Source organism: Myxocyprinus asiaticus, chromosome 18 (assembly GCF_019703515.2).
Source record: "Myxocyprinus asiaticus isolate MX2 ecotype Aquarium Trade chromosome 18, UBuf_Myxa_2, whole genome shotgun sequence".
NCBI lineage: Eukaryota > Metazoa > Chordata > Actinopteri > Cypriniformes > Catostomidae > Myxocyprinus > Myxocyprinus asiaticus.
In genome coordinates this window covers 3,512,978-3,531,470 of record NC_059361.1, presented here as the reverse complement: position 1 = coordinate 3,531,470, position 18,493 = coordinate 3,512,978, and the positions used below count along the sequence as shown (strand labels likewise).

The 18,493-nt window shown below is 36.7% G+C and overlaps 1 protein-coding gene across 2 annotated transcripts in view; it reads right to left on the bottom strand.

The window, feature by feature from the left end:
- LOC127456259 (C-Jun-amino-terminal kinase-interacting protein 2-like) overlaps window positions 1–18,493 on the bottom strand; it is a 56,496-nt gene that overhangs the window by 27,921 nt on the left and 10,082 nt on the right. For both annotated transcript variants that reach the window (XM_051724666.1, XM_051724667.1), the window contains exon 2: window positions 9,933–10,038. In XM_051724666.1, the coding sequence (XP_051580626.1) occupies window positions 9,933–10,038 (106 nt within the window). The remainder of the gene's footprint in view (window positions 1–9,932; window positions 10,039–18,493) is intronic.

Genomic DNA, 18,493 nt, shown 5'->3' with positions numbered 1-18,493 from the left:
AGTCTGTTTAAATTAACTAAAATTATGAATTGCGTATAGCGAAGCCAAAATACAACATCCACGCATACAAACACAAAGATATAACGTTCTCGAAAACAGTGGCGATCAGCAGCATTAACAAAATATTTTGCTGCAATAAAAGAAGACAATATGCCACACAAATATTTCTGTGCACTCAGCTGAATCAGAGAATTGTTGTTTTGAACCATCTGAATGAACTGATTAACTAAAATGATTAGTACTGCTGCTCGCTCGGTCATTAAGCTCTGTATTAAAAAAATTCTGACAACAAGCAGCGATGAAGCGTTTTCTCACACTGCTACTTGTTTTAAAAAAGTAGCTACACTATTCTGAAAAGAGTTGAATTACTATTACGCTGCTGAAAAGTGTAGTTTAGTTCATTATTCCTCAACGCAGGTTGGTTGGCATATGTTCGCAATAGATGCCATTAAAAAAGTCCCACACTGTATTAGATACACAAGCAGCTGGCACTGCAGTGGCATGAATCTATAAGCCATCTCTATCACATTCAATACCCCTGACCAGTAGCAGCCAAGCCCACAGATAACTGATAAATACACTTGAGAGAGAGAGACACAATGCTCCGATGCTGCACGTGTGAGTGAATGAATGTTCTGTTGTCTCACAGTGCAAATGACACTCTAGTTCTCATATTTCCAAGGACGAGACCTCACACCTGACCAGAACTTATTTTACTGCCCTGCTTAGAGACAGAGTCCGCATTACACCAGCAAAAACTGTTCTGCTGTGCCAGCCGAACCCGCACAGAACTCATGAATGAATGCAGCGCTCTCGACACTGACCGCATACTAACAACAGAGCAAGAGAGAGCTGAAGAAGAGAGAATAAAAGACGAAGGTGAAGGAAATACTTTACTGGAATAAGAGAGAAAAGAGAAGCTGAAAGAGCATGCACACACACAAACAAACACTAAAGGTAACATCAGATAACAGCTGAATACTGCAGTAGATGTAGGAAGGAGGCGGTGCAGCACAAGAACTGTCTACACTAACTCAAAGGACATTAACTACCGCACTGCACTGCATAATCAAGGGCTGTTTAATACAGAGGAAGACATTACTCACTCAGTCAGTGTTACCTAATTAGTAGTGTTAGCTAAGGTAAGCATCACTGTTACTGTTCATGTAAACCGACTGATCTCAGTTCAGGAGACTCTGGGCTTTCAGTAAAGGATTAAACTTTCGACGTACAGAGTAACAGTAAAACTCAGTTTATTTTGTCTCGCAATGTTTGTGATCCGTACATATTGTTTATGATACCTCAAACTGTGCAGCTTTTCAAGGAGAGGTGTGGTATTACTTTTCTAAGCCATCAGATTTTTGCCTGGTGGGTAATAAAATGGGTGGAAATTCAACTTACATTGACGTACAAACCTGAGTCATATCTAGAGACCAGGTAGGGTTGCAACAATTAAGTGTAAGGACTCACTTAAGTTGGGATGTAAAGTTAAAGCTGCACTATGTAACTTTGTGCTCTCTAGCGACATCTGTGGTTGAAACTTAAAATTGCAAGCAATTTGCAGATGAACACTTCACGTCAGTCGTGTTTCGGCACTGCTCTTCTGGTGGATGAATCTCATGATTTGAGCTTAACTGGACATCTGTGTGTGATCATGACTGGAGCCAGAGTCATAACCTGCTAATTTCATGTTGATTTTATGTTATACGATTAAACATTTAAAACTGAAATATTGCTTGCTTTGCTGAAGATAAACAACACTCGTATTCACATATTTAGAATTAATGAATTTTACACTTATAGCACTTTTCTTACACTACACTCAAAGCACTTTTACATAGAGAACAGGAGACTCAGTCACTTACTAGTATATTTTAATATGATTATTCAAGTGTTTTATCTACTATTAATGTTTGTATTGTACTACACTTATCGATTTAAGAGGTTAAACTCCTGATATGGCTGATACGAGTTCAATGGAAGACTTTATTATTTTTATATTATATTGTACAGCCTCAGTTGATAATGCAAGTGAACCGTAATACTACAATAGGATGTCTATGCAATGCACACAGTAACACAGTAAACTAAAATCATAAAACGAGGATTCAATAATGATGGGGATAAAATCTACTATCGCAATCGGTTAACACACGAGTAATGTTCGATTCATACAAGCATGACAAGCAATATAAGCTTCAACAACCCTACCAGAAAACATATCCAAGCCTTATAGCAGGTAAACAACTTCACCAAACGGATAACAGATAAACATCCATCCAAACTGATGCGATGCTGTCCTGAACTGTGTGAGTGTGACTGAACTGAACGTAGTTTCTTCTTTTTTACGGCGACTCGCAAACAAAAATAGTGCATTACGGCCATCTACTGTTATTATGGGAATGAGACAGCCGGTACTTCTTTCCTGTGTTTACGAACATGGCGTAATGACACAAGGATGAACATCATAAGCCAGCGATTTTGTGCCAATTCCTACTCGACAACCCATTTTTATAGGCTTACCGTAGTGAATCGGGGTAAGGTAAGGACACTGATTGTTTATGTACTCAATCAATAATGGCAATTTGTTAATTTTTAACCAAAAAATCTTACGTATTGCAGCATTAAAGCTAAGGAATTAGTAACTATTAGTTCATTTGTAACTAAATCAGTGCTTAATTTGGTTGCACCACCTGTTGTTAACGCAAGACTTAGCTAGTATCTCCATAATGTATAGTCGAAAAATAGGACGTTTACCTTCATTGATCCATGCAGCCTTTAAAGTGTTGAAAAGCTGTGCATTTCAGTTTTATCTTGTTTAGTTTTTTCTTGTTTGATTTTCAAAACTTTTTTGTCTCACGTAACTGTCAGCGGTAATACATTACATTTCCAATGAAATACGATATGAAAAAAATAAGTAAATATAATAAACAGTGCATTTAAATATGTAAATAATAATATTCAGGAACCGTATCTAAAATTAATAAGGGGAAACAAATAAATGATAATACAACAGACTGGAAAAATGGACATTGATTCATTTTTATATCCTATATACAATATTTGGACCCACTTTTTATTAGGTGTCTTTGACTACTATGTACTTAAGCATTTTATACAATGTATGTGTTGTTGCATTGTACTTACATTTAAAGTACCTGCATTTAATAACATCTGTAGTTACACTGTTAACCCTATACCCTAAACCCCTAACCTTAAAAATTTAGTTTACACATACGGTTACATTTCAGCTAAGTTTAATGGTGCAACGCTCAAATATTTAGTATGTAAATTGTAACTTAGTGTTCATTTACGCTATAACTAAATCGTGACTTATGCATGGTTGATGCAACTGGCCCCAGAATCATAAACTTGAAACAGTAACGCTCATCTTAACGGAATGCAATATGATGAAATGTTAACAGGTACATTAAATAAATATAATCCGCATAATTGGACAAGATAGGAAGCAGATGAGACAAATTATGTACATGCAAAACGTGCATAAAACCACAGATAAATATTTGTTTCATAAAACGGCCACGACAGTGATTGTTTGATGTTCCACTATATTTCAGAGTTTGGATATGAACTTTATTACCACCTGCTGGTGGAATCTCCAAACTGCAAATGCAGGAACTGAGTTCAGACTTTGCATTGAAAACAGACGTGGTTATGAAACATCTCAGTGCAATGACCCATTTCTTAGCAGCCACTCCCACCCATGCCCACTTGCGCTTTGCACTGGCACAAAAATTGCGCTTAGAATTAGCGATCTCACAAAAATGTTATATGACGTTGCACACTGCACCTAGCATGGTCAAGAAAATAGAGCCCATACTGTACATATTCACACACACATACTGTATGCATGCACAACATTTCAAAAGGAAAACACATCGCCCTCTTGTCTTTAATCTCTCATTATGAGCAGTTTGGACAGACACTAATATGACGTTTCATGTTGCTTAGCTAATCCCTTCACACACACACACACACACACACACACATCAGACAGCTAATTCTTCTCGCACATATAAACTGGAAAACCTCCCTCATCTTTTTCCCACTAAAACAGCAGATTTATCTCTAAAACATACAATACAGCTCTACAGAGGCAGCACTTATGTTATTCTATTTTCCAGTAATATCATAGCCAACTTTTCATGATCAAATCAAATCCCATTGCATAGAATCAAGCCCCGCCCTACATTATTATTTCCCTCTGAATATTCTGTTTCACTCTGACTGTAACATGCAAAACCCCTGAAACCCCAATCTGTTAAATGTACTCTCAAAGCCGCAACTGTGTGACAGAATGAATAATCCATGAAGTGAGAGTGAGGGTGAGATAGAAAGAGAGAGAGAGAGTCAGAGAGAGAGGGAGTTTGGAGGGACAGAATGGGCGCTCGTGTTACTGTCATAGTCTACACAAACCTGATAAAAGCTACATTGTGTGGACCTACGAAAACAACACCATAAAGGGACTAAATAATGTCTTATTTCACATATGAAATGCCAAAAGTTATCTGTATTGGGGTAGGGTAAATGTCGGTAAAAATCGGGTACGAGTCCTGATGAGCACACGAGTCCACATGTGAGCCGAAAGTGTCATAGAAGCACCACAAAATGACGTGGTTGTGTTTTTCATCTCACATTTGCTTTTTTGACACTATCGGTTTAGGTTTAAGGTTTAGCGTAGGGAGGTTGGTTTTGGTAAGTGTTTTTTGCGCCACACTGTGGACATTTCACCTCGTAACTGCTGCAATACCTGTAATGAACCATATAATGTAATTTTGCAAACATGTAAAGCTCACTGAAATAATTTAAAGCTGGTTAAAACACAGAGCAAAAATTTACATTTAATTGTCAATGTATCATTAGTGTCATGTCTGACCATAGGTATCCTTCCATTTTGATGGGAACGCTCAGCGTCTGCGTACAGTCGAGCGCATGCCTGTCAAAGTATACTCCATATAGTTGTGCGCGCATACACAGGCAGTTGGCGCAGCAAACCAGCACTTCTTCGTGGCAGCAATGGCTTAAATGTGAGTTTTGCCACCTTGTGGACCCACAAATTAGTGCAAATAACTCCAGGCGCATGCGCATTCTGCTCGTTCAAAAAAACACGTGGTTAGAAAACCAGGGGTAGCGTGTTCAGTGCTCAAGCACTCTGCTGATGATGAGATTTGCGTCACGCATCCTGGACGCGGACGCTCAGCATTCGCGTCTGACCGAAGTACACTTTGGGCTTTTGCCCATCATCAATCAAACTAGGTTGTGATGCAATATGATCACACGAGAACTCGACATGTTGCAACTGAATGTTTTCCTATAGCCTGCAATCAACCCCATTTTCTAGAATTGCTGACAAGTGCCATCCACCATCAGACATTTTTACATCAATTCAAATGCGTTTACCTTTTCCTGTGGCACTACTGATAGCGTGTTGCGTGTGCAACCTAATCAGTAATCAATAATGATTCTGTTGACATAATTAATGATGAGCACGGTTGGTAAGTTGCATTTTCCAGTAAAAAATAAAAAAAATTCTCCACTGATGTTAAGGTTTAGGGTTGGGTTTGGGTTAGAGGCTAAAGTTAATAAAATATACATCCCTCTTGACTGTATTAGATCATCTACAACTAAAAACAACATGCTTTACAACTCACTTCTGGCACCCCTCTGTGGACATTTTACCCGGACAGTGGAGCTCACACGTGCCTTTACATTCAACAACACTTCCTGCTTTGGCCACTGGGGGCAAAACAAATACTTTTATTAAGATGTCTTTTTTTTCTCCCCTTTTCTCCCCAATTTGGAATGCCCAATTCCCAATGTGCTCTAAGTCCTCGTGGTGGCGTAGTGACTCAATCCGGGTGGCGGGGGACGAATGTCAGTTGTGTCTGCATCTGAGACCGTCAACCTTCGCATCTTATCACATGGCTTGTTGAGCACGTTACCACAGAGACATAGCACGTGTGGAGGCTTCACGCTATTCTCCGTGGTATCCACGCACAACTCTCCACATGCCCCACCGAGATCGAACCACATTATAACGACTACGAGGAGGTTACACCATGTGACTCTACCCACCCTAGCAACCGGGCCAATTTGGTTGCTTAGGAGACCTGGCTGGAGTCACTCAGCATGCCCTGGATTCAAACTCACGACTCCAGGGGTGGTAGTCAGCATCAATACTCACTGAGCTACCCAGGCCCCTTTTAAGACATCTTTTGAGTAACAGTTGTTGAAACATAATAAACATGCTGTCCTCAAAACATCAGTCCCACAGTATTATATTTGAAAACTCCAACAAAAACAGGCATTGGTATCGGTAAGTACTGAAAAGGAAGTAGTGGTACTCATTCTCTAAAAAATGGTATCGGGACATCCCTATATAAATATAGAAAAAAATCACTCAGTGGCACATTTAAGGCACAGAGGAAATCTTCTGTGTTTTCATATTTTCTAGTTACACAGGCAAGGGACAGGCCCTTCAAACACAATGCAGTGTTTCTTTTACGTGATATAATCCTGTGAGACAAGTGTGTGCGTATGTGCAGAATCAGTACCGATAGCTGTGGCAAAAAAATGATGTGGTCTGACACACTACATGAACCCACTTTCAGCTCAACCGACCAATCAATAAAAGACCAGATTGAGGACCGTCCAATCACTAACCAGAACAAACTAGTCAATCTGCCTACAGACTGAACAATTGCTGAGGTCATTGCATACTATGATGCCAACAGACCGAGATTGTGTGAACCAAATCGCTGCATATAAATCCATTTGTCACCAAGGCACGTGAAGCACTACAATCAAAGTTTATTTCTACATGAATGTTTGAACATTTCGCTGAGGAGGGGAGTGGAGAGAATGAGAGGAGAGATTCTGCATAGCAGCAAACTTCACTGGGTCATCAAGCCTTCTACTGCAGCCGTGGCACACAGCCACTGCAATACAACATTTACAATCCCCCGATGCAACCAATACACACACACAGTCAAACCCAAATATTTCCACACTCACAATCACACTTAATCAATACTACCCCATAGGGAGAAACAAATATTCTAAATAGTGTGCACACACCAGAAGATGCTTTCAAAAAGGTCAGAAACATCGATCACAATCAAATCGGCCCAGCGGGAGTCAGCTATTAAACGGCACTTTCCGTTAAAATCAACACTCAGACATACTGTCATGAGCACATGTGAATATGTATAAGTTCAGCCCTGGAGGCTTTTAAAATGCAAATGAGCTCTTCAACATGCACGGGCGGGGAGTGAAGTGATGACACTATTTCCAACAGTGTGATGAGCCACATCCATAAATCCATATTTGAAACAAACACTGTATACTGGCTGCTTTTCCTCGGGGCAGAAACACACGCCATTGAGCGTGATAGAGCTGGATTCTGAAAGTGGTGCTCTGCTCACAACTTCCTCTCTAGGAAACTGAGCTACATTAGATGCTATTGCTCTGACATTGTTTTGATATATTTCTGAGCTTTTTTTCCCTTCAATTTCAGTTATACTTTCAAATCTCAGTACAGGCACATCACAATACACTTTAGCTCCAACATTGCTCTCTAATATGTCTGGCTGAAAAGGTAAAATATTAGTTTTTTTGGTATATGCATCTTTATTTAATAAAGATGGTACAAACAACTTCATTAAATATCTCCCGATTTAACGGCATTAACAATAGTAGCACCTGTAGGGTCCAGAAACATGCGCTCTTTCATCTCCTGCCCTCATGAGAGAGTGCGTGTTCCCCTCATTAAAGTTCAAGCAGCAACAAGTGAAAAATGAACTATTAATACAATCATCCAACTAAATGAAAATGTAGGGAAAGAATTTATAAATATAATAATTCTTTATACGATATTAACATACCATAATATAATGTATTAAATATAATGCAAAATAAAAGAGAAATAAAATAAGGAATAATAATAATTATATGAAATAATGACAATGAATCAATAACCAAAAAATGTCACATTAAGTTTAAGTGCACCTATGGGTTATCAGTCTGTCTTCAGTTTGACACTAATATAATTATTCTTAATATAGAATAAAAAAATATATATAGATTTAAAAAAAAAAAAAAAGCTTATTTAATAAGCATTTTAAACTGTTTTTGTCAGAAAACAATAGGCAAAGTGATATTACTGGGAAGAGGAAAATTCAATTAATAGTGACAGTGTGCAGAAAGCTTACATATATAGCCAGTTATGACAGAGATCTTGATAAAAGGTGAAATGATCTGTATAGGTATCGGCGATTGATATCGGCTGTAAAAATTCTGATCAAGGCATCCCTAATAGAATTGAATAGAATGTTTCTTCAAAAAGATTAGAATAGAATTTTTCCTTAAGTAGAATAGAATAGAATAAAATAGAATAGAATATTTCCTCAAATAGAACGGAATAGAAAATAACATTTCCTCAAGTACTGAATAGAATGTGTCTTCAAAAAGAATAGAATAGAATAGAACAAAATGTTTACTCAGAATAGAACAGAATAGAATGTTTTCTCAAGTAGAATAGAGTAGAATACTTTCTCAAATAGAACAGAATTATGGAATAGAAAATAAAATTTCATCAAGTAGAATTGAATAGAATTTTTGGTAACACTTTCTATGAAGCCCATATTTATAATGCATTGTAAAGGCATTAAGCATGCATTATACTGCATTTATAATGTATCATAATACACCATATAATAAGCTATAATTTCTAATAAATAATTATAACTACAGTTATAACACATTATAAGACGTCCCCTATTCATAGTCATACTTTAGAGTATAATGCATTATAACACAAGCAACATCCAGTTATAACACAGCAGAAGTTAATAAAGTTAATGTTATAAGTGCTGTATAGTGTAAACAGTTAAAAGACTTTATGATCATATTATAAGTGCTCTTTGAAAGTTACAAAAGCAATATCTTCTTATAAACATCATAACATAAACTTAAAACATACAATACAAGTCACACTTATATAATGGAAGTTATTTATAAAATAAGATGCACAAACATTAAAGTTTACTGAATAGAGTCCAGTATAGAATCAGAATTGTTTTTATTATTTGGTGTGTTTCCCTTGTAGCATTACAAGTGTTTATTGTAATATCTCAAAATGTACATTGAATGTGTGTTATTTTGTATTTTGCATGTGTAATGTACTGTATATAACTTCCAGCATGACTTGTAATGTCTTATAACTACTTAAAATATAGTACAGATGTTTATAAGAAGACATTACTTTTGTCACTTTACTTTATAAATATTACAAACATATATAATACATTATAACTTCTGCAGATAAATTAAATGTTGCTTGTGTTATAACGCATTATACTCTAAGGTATAACTATGAATATGTAAGTAGTATAATGTATTATAATTGTGGTTACAATTATTTATGAGAAGTTATAACATATTATAAAGTGTATTATGAAACATTATTATGCCTTTACAATGCATTATAAATATGGGCTTAATAGAAAGTGTTACCAAATTTTTTTTCAAAAAGAACAGAGTATAATGTTTCTTTAAGTAGATTAGAATAGAATACTTCCTCAAATAGAATAGAACAGAGTATAATGTTTCTTCAAGTAGAACTGAATAGACTCGTTAAAGAATAGATAAGAATGTTTCCTCAAGTAGAACAGAACGGAATAGAATGTTTCCTCAAAAAGAACAGAATTAGAATCGAATAGAATAGAATAGAATAGAATAGAATAGAATAGAATGTTTACTTAAGTAGAACAGAATAATAGAATAGAAAATAATATTTCCTCGAGCAGAATAAAATATATATATTTTAAAAAAGAATAGAACAGAGTGTTTCCTCAAGCAGAGCAGAATAGAGTAGAATAGAAAAGAATAGATACATTGTGAATGGTACATACCTTTTCATAAGGGTCAGAGTCATAGTTCAGGCCTATGCCACAGTCATCTGTGATCTCAGACAAATCTTCATCATCAAACTCCTCCAGACTGATGTCATGAGCTGGCCTGCACACACAAACACAACATAATCAACAGTCCATACACAACCACATAACACATACTGTCAGTGCCTCACACAATGAACAAGTAGCAAAAAAAGCATGTGTGTGTGTTTGGGAAATTTTTATCTGAAGTCTGAGCTGACATAATATATCAGCTGATTATGTACATACACATACAGGTCACAAGCCAAGCAATACAACAAGGTCACTCAGTCTAGCACTCTATCATACACATATGTGTACACACATACACACAAACATGGCCATTTCAATTCCACCTCAGCTAAGATTTGACTACAACACCTTTATATCACAGCATAATTTACTTCCACCTCCCCTTTCATCATTGAAGTGGGTTAGCATACTGCTAAATATGGCCAGCCTCTGTTTTGCCATGTTTGGCTCCGCAAAATGCATTAACCTGGATTCTGGTCTGTGCTAGCTGCTAACACAGAGACAATTTCATCTCTGCCGAGCCCCATTCAGCTGACAGTACTGCTGCATTGCAGCGTTCCACAGTTACAGCACCACAATCACACACATCCCTAATGTTTGGAGGAAGGGGGAGGAAAGAGAGTCTTGTATACTGAGTGCACTAATCTGACAATGTTGATTTTTTGATGCCGCCGTGTGTTTTCACGTTTGAGGAATGAAAGTGTGTGATTTATGTTTAGGTTTACCACAGACCGTATTTTACTCATAAAGCTAAAACTGCCATTATAAAAACACATAGGAAAATCCCGAGGGAACCCAAGGCGGATTCTCTTCCTGAACAGCTCAGTACTAGAGTACATTTACTCCCACATGCAAAAATGCTCACAATCGCTAAACAGGGGCGTTCACATATTTGTGGTGTTGTTTATCAAGTGTAAAATAGGCTAGAGTTTAGCAAATATAGCCTAGTATAAACAGTTATTAAAATATTTACTTGGAGGTACACTAAAATTGTATTTTCCAAAACAGAATTAAACATTAAAGGATTAATTCACCCAAAAATGAAAATTCAGTCATTGTTTACTCACCCCTGTGTTGTTGTAACACTACATGACTTTCTTTCTTTTTCTGAACACATAGGGAGAAATTGTGAAAAAAATAACAATTGTGCTCGGTGATGTCATACAGTGGCAGTTTATGATGACCACCTCTTCAAGCTTCAAAAGAACACAAAAGTATAATTCAGAAGTCTAATAAATTATTCCATGAGACTCATGATTGTAATGAAAGCATACGATAAGATTTGGTGAGAAACAAACTGTAATCGAATGTATTATTTAGTGAAAATATTCACTGACCGTTGATCTCCTGAGTGCATTCATGATAGGGCAAGAGAGCAACAGTTCACGCACCCATTGGGGCGTTCAAGCAAAAACTCTAAAAACAGGTCCTCCACAGCGATAGTGACAACAGAACACAACGCAACTGCACACAAAACAGAGAACAGAACTTACTAAACATGTCTGAAGAGTTTGTAGTCCAAGAATTGATGCATTTCTGTGCCCAGCCTTATTTTTTTAACAGAGTATTCAGAAATCAAACAGAAACATAGAGGAGGCTACAGGCATCCACAGTCACACCGTGTCCTAACCTGACGGCAAACGACATGTGATAAAAGGTATATTTTCTATTTGAATCAGAGTTTTTGTCCTAACCAGCAGTGAAGAACGATGGTACATTCTACCGATTGCTTGTTTTCTATTTTCGCCCACGCGCGGGTAACTCCGTCCACTGTGAACTTGCACCGGTCCAAAAACGTTCAAAAAAATAAGGCTTTGCCCACTCATGAAAATAGAGCCCTAGATTTGAGTTTGTATCTCACCAAATCTTATCGTATGCTTTCATAACAATCATGAGTCTCATGGAATAATTTAATAGACTTCTGAATTATACTTTTGTGTTCTTTTGAAGCTTGGAGAGGTGGTCACCATAAACTGCCATTGTATGACATCACTGAGCACAACACTTCAATTTCTCCCTTTGTATTAAGAAAAATAAATAAAGTCATAAAAGGTTATAACAACACAGGGGTGAGTAAACAATCAATTAATTTTCATTTTTGGGTGAACTAATCCTTTAACATTGTGTTTATTGCTAATTTAGTGTACATGATTTTTGTTGTGAAAAACTGCACTGTGAAAAAGGTTTTGTTTGATCAGAATAAAAACAACAAAAATAATAAAGTTAGTAAAATAGTTGGTTTCATCTACATATGCTAAAAACACACACACACAATACTAACAGACACGTTGAAAATATGCAGTTGTTACCTTAATGAGCTAACTGGTAAAAATAAAAATATAAACTTTGTTGTTCTTAGCCAATGTAGGTTGATTTAGTAATATTAAATTATATTTTTGACATATTTAACACCGGTGGCCAAAGGTTTGGAATAATGTTCAGATTTTGCTCTTATGGAGAGAAATTGGTACTTTTATTCACCAAAGTGGCATTCAACTGATCACAATGAATAGTCAGGACATTAATAACATGAAAAATTACTATTACAATTTGAAAAAAAAAAATTCTTAAACTACTTCAAAGAGTTCTCATCAAAAAATCCTCCATGTGCAACAATAACAGCTTTACAGATTCTTGACATTCTAGCTGTCAGTTTGTCCAGATACTCAGGTGACATTTCACCCCACACTTCCTGTAGCACTTGTCATAGATGTGACTGTCTTGTCGGGCACTTCTCACACACCTTACAGTCTAGCTGATCCCACAAAAGCTCAATGGGGTTAAGATCCATAACACTCTTTTCCAATTATCTGTTGTCCAATGTCTGTGTTTCTTTGCCCACTCTAACCTTTTCTTTTTGTTTTTCTGTTTCAAAAGTGGCTTTTTCTTTGCAATTCTTCCCATAAGGCCTGCACCACTGAGTCTTCTCTTTACTGTTGTACATGAAACTGGTGTTGAGCGGGTAGAATTCAATGAAGCTGTCAGCTGAGGACATGTGAGGTGTCTATTTCTCAAACTAGAGACTCTGATGTACTTATCCTCTTGTTTAGTTGTACATCTGGCCTTCCACATCTCTTTCTGTCCTTGTTAGAGTCAGTTGTTCTTTGTCTTTGAAGACTGTAGTGTACACCTTTATATGAAATCTTCAGTTTTTTTGGCAATTTCAAGCATTGTATAGCCTTCATTCCTCAAAACAATGATTGACTGATGAGTTTCTAGAGAAAGCTGTTTCTTTTTTGCCATTTTTGATCTAATATTGACCTTAAGACATGCCAGTCTATTGCATACTGTGGCAACTCAAAAACAAACACAAACACAATGTTAAGCTTCATTTAACGAACCAAATATCTTTCAGCTGTGTTTGATATAATGGCAAGTGATTTTCTAGTACCAAATGATCAATTTAGCATGATTACTCAAGGATAAGGTGTTGGAGTGATGGCTGCTGTCTAGATTTGATCAAAAATGACTTTTTTCAAATAGTGATGGTGCTGTTTTTTACATCAGTAATGTCCTGACTATACTTTGTAATCAGATGAATGCCACTTTGGTGAATTAAAGTACCAATTTCCTTCAGAAACACCAAAACCTGTACATTGCTCCAAACTTTTGGCCACCAGTGTACATACAAAATATATACTGTAGTTGGACTCATGGTGAGTCTAAACAAGAAAATACAGTTAAATCAAAATTCAAAACTGACAAATTTACTTCAACTTTTAGACAGATCCTGAAACCGGCATGAAATGAACCAGTAGAATTCTGGGTCCAGCAATGTACAGCTATGATTGGCAAAGTAAAAATAATATTTCAATTACCAAAATGAAGAAAATAATATGCTAGATTTGAAACAATAACAACCATTATCCTCTGACAGCCTGCCATCCTGATCAGAGCACAAATCTGAGAGCCAATTTCCATACATTACAGTGCTGAATATAATTCAACATGGGTTTTATGACCTTCACATGTGATGAACATGTGAGTGCAGAAAATAATCCCACACATACGAGCGAGGGTAAAATGACTGTTAAACGATATAAGTGATTGTTGTCTCACACAACTGATTATCTGTGCTAATTTGTGTATCATTCTGCGGTCTCATTCTACTCACATGGTAAAAAAATTAAAAGTCATATTCATATTTTTTTTGTCCATTAATTAATTTATTTGGTAGGCTACATAGCCTTTTAATAAGTGGGATGTAGGGTATAATACAGTCAGCAGTCAATGAGCATGCTTACATGCACAATATTACACCGATTGTATTTAATAAGCTGGCAACATGTAAACGCATTATAAACTGTGTTCTTATATCATATAAACTGTTAAAGGGATAATTCACCCAAAAATCACTGAGCCCGTTTACATGCACATCAATACGCTGATTACTCTCTAAAATCAGCGTATTTAAAAAATCTGACAAGACAAGAAATCCGTGTTTACATGCCATTTGAAATATTCACGTTATTCTCTACTTTTGACGTCAAACCATGAAGAGGCATGCCTCATCACGTGCGCACATTGAATGAGCCGGTAAGAACACTGGGTAAGGTGTTTACATGGCATGCAAAATCAGTTATTCATAAGCCGTTTATGGCCTGTTACATTTAAAAAGCATTTTGATTACTGAATAGATTACTTTGCATTTTATCGACATTTGTTTTATTTAAAGATGCTGTAAGCGATTTTTTTCATGGAACGGTATACCACATTTTTTACTACTCCCTGAAAGATATTAATGAAATAAGTGTCATGAGACATCTCACCAGTCTCTGTGACCAGCTCTAGACTCTGTAAATAGCAAATACAAATGTGTCCGTGGGTCACTGATAATGACGCTTTCGACCTGTCAATCATTTTGCACATTCTCATTGTACTGTACAGTTGCAGCGAATTTTTGAGGCATAATGCCATTTTTATGCCATGTTGCTCATAACAGTTGTCAGCTGAGGGCGCTATTTTGCTGCTGTTGTGTTTAACAACTGTTTCTGCTCTTGTCGGTCTCAATAAATCTCATTTGGTGTTTTTTGAATGTGGGGTTTTGGGAAAAGGGGGCGTGGCTAATCCAACGGCTCAGCTTGACAGCTTTAAAATTTAGTCTATTCAGTTAGAAAACATTTATCCATACAAACGATGCAATCCAAAGTGCATTTGAACAGCGGTGAAACGCTTTCTTAACTTATGTGTTACATTCATATGGCAGATAGAGATGTAAGTTTGAAGTTTGGAGCAGCAGAAATAGAAATAAACCTTGTGTAAATTGTCATGTGAACATTTAGCTTTTCGCTAAGCTAAAATGCTATTTCTGGCCATTTTGCATGCCCCCAATACCAGGCACGATCATATTTTTTCTCCAGAGTCGCAGATGGGACGTTATGCATGTAATTAATCATAGATGAAATGCCTGCTTTCCCAAAGACACCCTTATCCTTAACCTTAACCTTAGATTGTTTATTAAGGTTCTCTATTGAGCAGCATTTAAAAGCACCCGTGTTCAACATTCTTCCAAAGCACCATTTTTACACTCTAGTCTTCCAGTAACCAACAGTTGGCCCCTCCTAGCCCGTTAATCCTAATTACAAAAGGTGGGGTATGTTTCAGGCCCTGGGGAGGCACATACGCTGCCAGTCATCGCTGCTGCCATAGTAACGGGAGTTGTGTAGGGGGTGATGTCACACCATTACCAGAACCCCACAGAGACACAAGGCAGGTTAAGTAGGGTGAGGTCACCTCTGCAGCTGTCACCATGACAACCACATCCCACCAGGGATGGGCTTAATTTGCTGAATCATACATCTATTCACTAGCTGGTTTGTTTTCAAACAATAGTAACTCCTGGATTGTTCAGTTTCTGGGGCATGCATTGAAAATTCAAAACACTTACAATGCAACAAAGTGAAATTGATGGGGTTTGAGGAAGTGAAATTGTTGTGACAAGAACTACATCTTTTTTTCCTCTCTTTCAAATATGAAAAAAAAACAGGAAAAGAGAGAGAGAAAGGAAAAGATAGGGAAAGTAAACACGAAATGAATGGAAACTATTTTGTGTAAATTGTTCATTTTGAATAATGTGGATAACCCCAAAAAATTATTTCGACTCGAAAGCGTTTACAGTAAGGGATTACAATGGAAGTGAATGGGGCCAGTCCAAAAGTGTTAAAATACACACTGTTTTAAAAGTATAGCCACAAGACGTTAATATTATACATTGATTTTAGTGTGATAAAATCGCTTACTAACCTTCGCTGGGTTTCCCAATAACGTTGCAGATGAAGCTTTTACGATCATCTTAACTAACGTCGCTCGTTATTTTACGATGGAGTAATGTAATGGTTTCCCAAACCAGCACGTAGATCGCTCGTTATAAAGTAGAAACTAAGTGAGTTGCTACGGTTGCTGATCACTTTGGCCAATATGTCCAGGAGTTTGTCTTCTCCACATGAAAATAATGTGGAAATACTAACAAACATGGAAGTTGTATGTATTAACAATTACAGAATTTAATTAAAGATATAATAACTGCTTTGGTAAGACGTTTGCTCATCTTATAGAGATTAATAAAAGTGACGCAAGGAATGCATGTAATGTGAATGTACGCAATGAACATCACATAATAATAAGGGGATATCACGTAGCCTAAAGTGTTGTTTCTTTGGCTGGAAACTGAACAGATGCACAAAGAACAGGATTAAAATGACGGACATCAGTACTGAATTACTCATAGACCTTTCTGAGTATTAATAGATCATCTGCTTACAGTTCTAGGCAGTGTGCAGTTGTAGACTTACTGCCATTATGAAAAATGCAATTTGTGACTGCCATGTAAACAGACTATAGGACTATTTACACCAGCCGTTGGAGGAAGGAAGAAGAGAGAGAGAGAGAATCTCTCATTGCACATACACTCTAATGTCCTTTGTAAACCATATTTAATTAATTTATTTATTTAAGCATATTTATTAACTGCAGGGTCACTTTACTCACATATGTCTTTTTAAGAAATCTGTTTAATAAGATCATCTTTCTGTTGCTACTGTATCATAGTTATGATTATCAAATAAAGCCAATAAAACGTTATACTGTTTTATGTGTCATGTCAATTTAGACCTACCTTTAGACCTAATTTAGACCTATCATGTTGCATGCGAAGACTGCCTATTGATTCCAATGCGATTTGTTCACACATTGTTATCCTCTGAAATAGTTTACAATGGCTTCCAATGATCAAAATATATTAATACAATTTATTCAGTGTCCCTTTGTCTCTGATAAACTGTGAATGATGCCAGAAAGATGGGTTTAAGTTGCATTTAATGGACTTAAGAGCGGTTTAAAGCTCTCATTACTTTACGAGCATTTTTCGTACTGCTTAGATAACGATGCTTTTTGGAAACGTGCCGTACAGATTAAGTACTACTTAAGTGCTACTAACATTCTACTTAGTGCTTTGGGAAACCCAGCCCTTATCTATGGGGTTACAGGTTTTTGTTGTCATGGCAACGTAGTTGTAAAATTGTTAATAACACAGATAAGGTTAGTAAACAATTTATTTCACACTAAAATCACGTTAATACACGTTGGAGTGTGTCTGTGTGGGTGCCTCGTGCCGCCGCTCCGCAAGATGCCGCCCAGGGCAACTGCCCATGCCTAAATCCGCCACTGGATGATGCCATAAACATGTGAAAGTTACATACCATAGGTTGTTTGGCTCGTCAGCTTGAACAGAGAGGGAAACAGAAGCCGTCAAACATTGTGTTTCATATTTGATACACACAGTGTTATAGGGTTCATTGAGTTTGAGAATGTCATAAATGTATACTTGGCATGGTGCCAGCATATGACTTTCATTCACACATTTAATGCTGTTTCTCACCCCATGAAGACAAAGAGAATAAACTAAGCACTAAGGGACACTAATGAAGCAACACCATAGAAAACCCAGCACGTGTCAGTGCATACACACACATACACACACTTGACTGAATGTGTCTTCATTAATTATGAAGATAGGAGTGGAAAGGAAAAGACAGAACAGTAAATGAGGAGCAAGAAGGAGAGAGAGATCCAGGACGAAAAGGTTAGATGGGCAATTAAATATTTTGCTAAATTAGTGCATAACGCATAACATTTCTTAGTTGTATTTGTTTTATTCTTTGTTTAATTAAAGGTTTAAATTTGTATGGTTTAAATATGGTCTCCAACATTTGTGCCAAAAAAGTACCGAAAGTACCATGTCACAGAAATCATTCAGTACCCTGGTTTATATAAAAGTACAATGTATATGTACCACGGTAGTACTGCCACAGTTCTTTTTGCAGAAATATTGTTAGATACTTTTATTGAAAGTTATTACAGATTACTATAATTATTATAGGTATGTGAATGTTTGTTTGGCATTACATCATAATATATTGTTTCTCAAATCAAGCATGTGCTCAACCTGCCAGAGAAAAGGGGTTAGTAATAGTTAAATATAAATATGCAGGGAGCCTCATGACAGC